Consider the following 6,446-nt stretch of genomic DNA (forward strand, 5'->3'; position numbering starts at 1 on the left):
GGGCCATCAAACGCTCTGGCCGAGGAGTAGGGTTAATTCGAGTGTTTTGACCAACCAACACTATAAAGCACCCAAACTATTGGCTAAAGTTGGCTAGCTTGCTAGCTACTTCCAGACACAAATGAGAGAACACCTCACACTGACCATTTTACTCGCCCTACTAGCAGAGCTAGTTAGGCTGTTGTCATGTGTTTTATAGCGTTGTTGACTGTAACTGTGCTGCTGCCAACAATGTAATTACGTTTACAGACACCGGTCATATTCAACGGGTGTTATGCGTTCGTAAATTCCTCAGTTATTCTGCGCTCAGACGACAGTGCTCTGAAATTGGAGTAGATAGCCAGAGTGAATTTACGAACGCACCCATTTCGTGACCCGGCCACATAAACTTTCCAATATATATCCGTCAATAATATAGTAGCTATTTCATAATGGGGATCAGTGTCTAAATGTTTTGCTTTTGTTCTCACGTCCTGATGTGAACGATTGGTGGAATTTGCATATTTCATGAAATTCAATGTAAATTGTTATGGGAACGAAGTTTTTTGCATGGTAATGCAATGTAACTACACATCCGAGCATAATATGTCAGATGAAAGGGGAGTTGATGCAGGTTGCTTGACGAGGACGCCACGTTTCCAGTGCCAGCATCGGACTTTGAACGCAATGCCGTCTTTCTTTGTAATACAATGACATTGTGCTGCGAGCAATACTTACATATTATACACTTGTTTGGCTGTATCCAATACCCTCATACTCGGCTAGGTTTCTCTTTGATGCATATATTAAATACAATTTAAAGCAAACACATTTGAAAGCGGAAATAAGATATAGTCATTGTTCCATACCACATTTTAGTCAGATGGACCAACCGGAAGCATTTTTTTCAGAACCTTTTGTGTACATGTGCAACAACTAGCTTCTGCAAAATTGTGAATCTAATATAATTTCGAGATTTGTTGTGAAGTGCTTACTTCATCTTAAATTTGAAGCAATGAATACTGTCATTCGCAAGGTAGTGTGTCTTCTACTCATAAATGGCGTTTGTCACATTTTTTTGTTGATGTAGCTAGCTGGCTAGCAAGAAGGAAGGTCAAACATGTCAGCATATCAAAACACTTGTATATGATAGATTGTTTGTCTTCTATCCCATTACAGGCTTCCTTCGCACTTCATTCACGTGTGTTGGACCAAGCAGGATTGTTATTCCGGTAAATTAGTTAAAAGCATATAGGCAGGCAATTGCTGGTTGTTACAGGACACAATAATGACCACATCAGTTTCATTCGATGGGGTGTTAGCTAGCGACATTTCAAAGTGTCTAATGTTTCTGATGTTTATTTTAAGGGCATCAGTATCAGTGCAACATCCGATTCAGGGTAAGTCCTCCCACCAATAACAATAGTTAGTTACTGTTGTGTATCAATTTAGACTTTCTAGTTAAGTCTTAGGAAGTGACTATATCCTGAAAGTTATATTGCCACTTATATAATTACCTAAGTGTATGTAAGCCATCTGTTTGGCTGGATAACTGTTTTCGACAGGGAGTCTGGCTTTGTCCAATGAGCGACAATACAGGACCATGCCTACTCATGGGATTGGCAAATATAAGCACCTGTTACCCAAAGAAGCGGTAAGACTGTCCTTAGTAGATCACTTAATTATACTTTCTAATACTGAAGCCACCAGCTTACACTGTTAGCATATCTACTTGCTTATAGAACATTTATTGTGCCTTCAGCCAAAGAAAAAGAAAGACAGACAGCAGATGAAGCAGATCAAAACTGCGACAGATGCAGAGTACGGGACTCTGAACGTGAAAGTGTCTGGGTATGACATGATCCTAGTGGAGCACTACTCCCAGTACATCCACAATCTCTGCAACCGCCTAGGTGTCAAAGTGGCTGAGAGGTGAGAGGTAGACTTTAAGACACCGTGTTACTGGCCAAATATGCATGTCTGTCGCAAAGTTCATAATGCTTCAATAGGAGGCACACATTTGGTCCTCTTGCGTAGCATGGGATTACATCATCCAATATCTCTGAATCATTGGTTAACTAACTAACCTTAAAGGGATGAACTAACACTATTCTCCTCTCAGCTATGCATTGCCCACTAAGAGCACGGAAGTCATGGTCATGCCAGAGCAAGGGACCAAGATGTATGTAGATGCCATCCTCAAGACACATGAGCGAATTGTTCAGGTAATGGAGCGTTTTTAGTGATAATAATTTGTTCTCTGAACTTTTGGCAGTTGCACTGACAAACAGCTTTTCACTCTAGAGAGAGCATTGATAAGTGTTTTGTTTACAGCTCAGCCAACTAAACGCCACATTATGCCCCACCTTTATGGAGGTCCTGTTAAAGAATCAGCCAGAGGGGATTCAACTCTCTGTAAAGCCGGTGAGCATATGACATCTATGTTGTTGACCTCTGCACAAGGACAAGGATCATATCATATTTACAGTATGTACACTTTTTTTGTCATTTGTTAGTAATTGTTCAGTGACATAACACTTGCTTGTCTGTTTCCCCAGCACACAGAGGCAGATTACCAAGCCCGTTTCAAGGCGCGTCCAGAGCTAGAGGGACTGATGGCACAGATGACCTAGTGAGAGGAAAAACACTGTCCACCCCACCCTTTTACCTCAACTGTCATCATACTTTTTCTGACCTCTACTTTGTCACATTTGAAGCAGTGGATGCCTATGCGTCTTTTTTTCCTCACAATAGTGTTGTTTTTTGTAATCATGATGTGTACATATTGTGAATGAATTGTGGGTGAATGTAGGACATTGTACAAAAGCTGAAGAGCATACGCACATCCAGGTGCTTTTTGCAGGTGCTGGAGTTGTAGGTTAATAAAAACACTGCTGCTCATGCTCCCAGGTGATTTTATTATAACAACGTTAGGCATCCATATCCCAGGTGGGGCTGGAAGGTTCTATACACTACCAGTCAAAAGTTGACACACCTACTCATTCCAGGGTTTTTCTTTCTTTTTACTACATTGTAGAATAATAGTGAAGACATCAAAACTATGAAATAACACATGGAATCAAGTAGTAACCAAAAAAGTGTTAAACAAATCAAAATATATTTGAGATTCTTCAAAGTAGCCACCCTTTATCTTGACAGCTTTGCACATTCTTGCCATTCTCTCAACCACCTTCACCTGGAATGCTTTTCCAACAGTCTTGAAAGAGTTCCCACATATGTTGAGCACTTGTTGGCTGCTTTTCCTTTACTCTGCGGTCCAACTCATCCCAAATCATATATATTTTTTAAATGTCTTTAACTTGATTTATTTCTAATCCTACCACCCCTCCCCTAATTTGAGTAAACTAGTGAACAACCAAGCTTAGGCCTCTAATTCCAGCTTATACATACTATATACATTTCATGGACACAGTCTATTTGACAATAGTTCCATTTTGTTTGTTTTTACTACTGTTCTTTTCTCTACCCTCAACCTCTCCCATCTATTTCTGATGTCCAACCGGGTTTGATTTCTATTGGCCATATCTTTCAAACTGCTCTTTCACAAAAGTTGTTAACCTATATATGTTTTAGGGACACAGTATGTTTTACAGTAGTTATCTTGTTATTAGTCCCAACCTTCAGCTCCATTCAACCCCTCCCATCTCTCTCTTAACACCATCCATATTGTATTTCTATTTGCCATATATTTTTCAACTGTGCTGAGATGTTTCACAAAAGTTCTGAACCTTTCTATTCTCATTGTTTGTACAGATTGTAAATTGAAAATATTTTTGGGCTAAAAGTATTATATTATTGATTGTTTGACTATGACTTTTCAGATTACCCAGTAGTGCTATCTGCAGGGTTAGCTCCAGGTAAAAATTGCAATTCTTCAGCCATTCCTGGACCTGTGAACAAAAACAAGCTACATATGGACAGTACCGAAACAAATTATCTAATGATTCTGTCTCTTTGCAGCAAAATCTGCAGAGCTGGGAAGGTTGTATCCCCCACATAAATAACATTCCATTGGTTGCAAGAATTTTGTATAATAATTTAAATTGAAAAATTCAAAGTTTTGAATCCAGCGTCGTTTTGCGTATCAGTTCATAAACCTTGTGCCATGGAATCGGTATGTCTTCCTAACTATTTTACAATCTATATGGCACAGCTGTCAATTTGTTGGTCCTTAAATAGAACTGATATACATTTTTATTTATCACAATTTTCTTTAACCAATTGTGATCTTTAATGCAGGGCCGACAGACACGTTCCTTGCGGTAATGCTACACTTAGTTGGTTGTAATTTTGGGTAGAGCAGACATTTCTATATGTTTTTGTTAGCTGCATGTGTGACAACTCCACCAATCCTATTTATGATATAATTTACCAAGATTATACCTTTTTTTAATATAAAATATTTGTATTATTTGTTCTCTCTTTTCTGGTGGATTAAATTGAAATTGCAACCAACTTTATGGCTTGTTTTAAAAATAGCGATATTTGGGAGATGATTTCCTTTTCAAATAACTGAAAATGTGAGGTTGTAATCTGAATAAAGGGTGAGGTTGTAATCTGAATAAAGGGAAAAAGTCCTTTCTTGAACACATGGTGAGACATTTTCACTAATTTGCTAGAAAACCAGTTCGGATTTAAGCCTTTAATATTTAATAATTTCTGCCCGCTGAATTCATATTCATTATATAAATAGGCCTGTTTAATTTTGTCTGGCTTGCCGTTCCAAATAAAATGGAATCTTTTTTTCTCATGTAATTAAAAAAACGTTTCTAGGTGTAAGCAAGACCATAAGCAAATAGGTAAACTAAGATATGACTAAAGAGTTAATCAGGGTGATTTTACCACAAATATAGAGGTATTTACCTTTCCACGGTAGCAAGATCTTATCTACTTTTGCTAACTTTATATAAAAATGTATTGGAGTGAGATAATTTAGTTATTTCAGGATATGTATACTGAGTATATCCACATCACCTTCAGACCACTTTATTGGTAAACTACACAATAATGTAAAAGTTGTATTTTTTTGTGATCCAATACATAATATAGTAAGTACACTTATCATAATTTGGTTGTAATCCAGAGAGGTTAGAGAAATTATCTAGATCCTTTATTAGGCTGTGGAGGGATCCATCATCAGCGTACAATGACAACTTTGTTTTTAAGCCCTGGATTTCTAATCCCTTAATTGGATCTGATTTTAATAGCTAACATTTTGATGGCCATAATAAATAGACATGCCGATAGTGGGCATGCTTGTTTTACTCCTCTCGACAGTTTAAAACTTTTTGAGAAGTAGACATTACTTACTATTTTACACCAAGGTTTACAGTACTATACATGATTTTAACCCATTTTATAAGAGATTCTCCAAAATTGAAATGTTCCAGGTGTAACAGTATAACTTTAGACTGTCCCCTCGCCCCGACCTCGGGCGCGAACCAGGGACCCTCTGCACACATCAACAACAGTTACCCACGAAGCGTCGTTACCCATCGCTCCACAAAAGCCGCGGCCCTTGCAGAGCAAGGGGAACCACTACTTCTAGGTTTCAGAGCAAGTGACGTAACTGATTGAAACGCTATTAGCGCGTACCCGCTAACTAGCTAGCCATTTCACATCCGTTACACAGGCATTTATACAGTTGAAGTTGGAAGTTTACATATACCTTAGCCAAATACATTTAAACTCAGTTTTTCACAATTCCTGACATTTAATCCTAGTAAAAATTCCCTGTCTTAGGTCAGTTAGGATCACCAATTTATTTTAAGAATGTGAAATGTCAGAATAATAGTAGAGTGAATGATTTATTTCAGCTTTTATTTCTTTCATCACATTCCCAGTGGGTCAGAAGTTTACATACACTCAATTCGTATTTGGTAGCATTGCCTTTAAATTGTTTAACTTGGGTCAAACGTTTTGGGTAGCCTTCCACAAGCTTCCCACAATAAATTGGGTGAATTTTGGCCCATTCTCTATGGTACCGTTTTTATTGCTTTCCATCTGTTCTGTTAGACCTTTTATTTCCTTTGTTAGTATGGACTCTTTTGACCTAAATGGCTTTTGTTTTAGAGATGAGTATTGAATTGCTTGGCCTCTAAAGGCACATTTAAAAGTGTCCCATACAATAAAGGGATTTGTTGTAACTATGTTATGTCGGAAAAATTCAGTTATAAATTCCTTGGTCCTAGTTAAAACAAGTTATCATCCAATAGGCTTTGATTAAATTTCCAATATCCTGCCCACGTGAAAATTCAGTAAGAGTAATGTATATGCCAATTATCTGATGGTCCGACCGCATTCTATACCATCAACACTTTTTAACTTTTGGTGCCAACAGGAATTACATAAGAAATAAGTCAAGACGACTAGCTTGATTGAGCCTCCGCCATGTACATCTCACTAGGCCTATTTTACATTCAGCAATTAACAAGAGCAAACCGGCT

The 6,446-nt window shown here is 37.9% G+C and overlaps 1 protein-coding gene across 1 annotated transcript; it reads left to right on the plus strand.

The window, feature by feature from the left end:
- The first annotated feature begins 674 nt into the window (after nt 1-674).
- LOC120056552 (39S ribosomal protein L48, mitochondrial-like) lies at nt 675-2,883 on the plus strand. The gene is made up of 8 exons (XM_039004734.1): nt 675-1,015; nt 1,159-1,211; nt 1,348-1,379; nt 1,545-1,633; nt 1,742-1,911; nt 2,102-2,204; nt 2,314-2,403; nt 2,538-2,883. The coding sequence occupies exons 1-8, from the start codon at nt 995-997 to the stop codon at nt 2,610-2,612; spliced, it is 633 nt and encodes a 210-aa protein (XP_038860662.1). The 5' UTR covers nt 675-994; the 3' UTR covers nt 2,613-2,883.
- The last annotated feature ends 3,563 nt before the right edge of the window (nt 2,884-6,446 follow it).

Source organism: Salvelinus namaycush, chromosome 12 (genome assembly GCF_016432855.1).
Source record: "Salvelinus namaycush isolate Seneca chromosome 12, SaNama_1.0, whole genome shotgun sequence".
Classification (NCBI taxonomy): domain Eukaryota; kingdom Metazoa; phylum Chordata; class Actinopteri; order Salmoniformes; family Salmonidae; genus Salvelinus; species Salvelinus namaycush.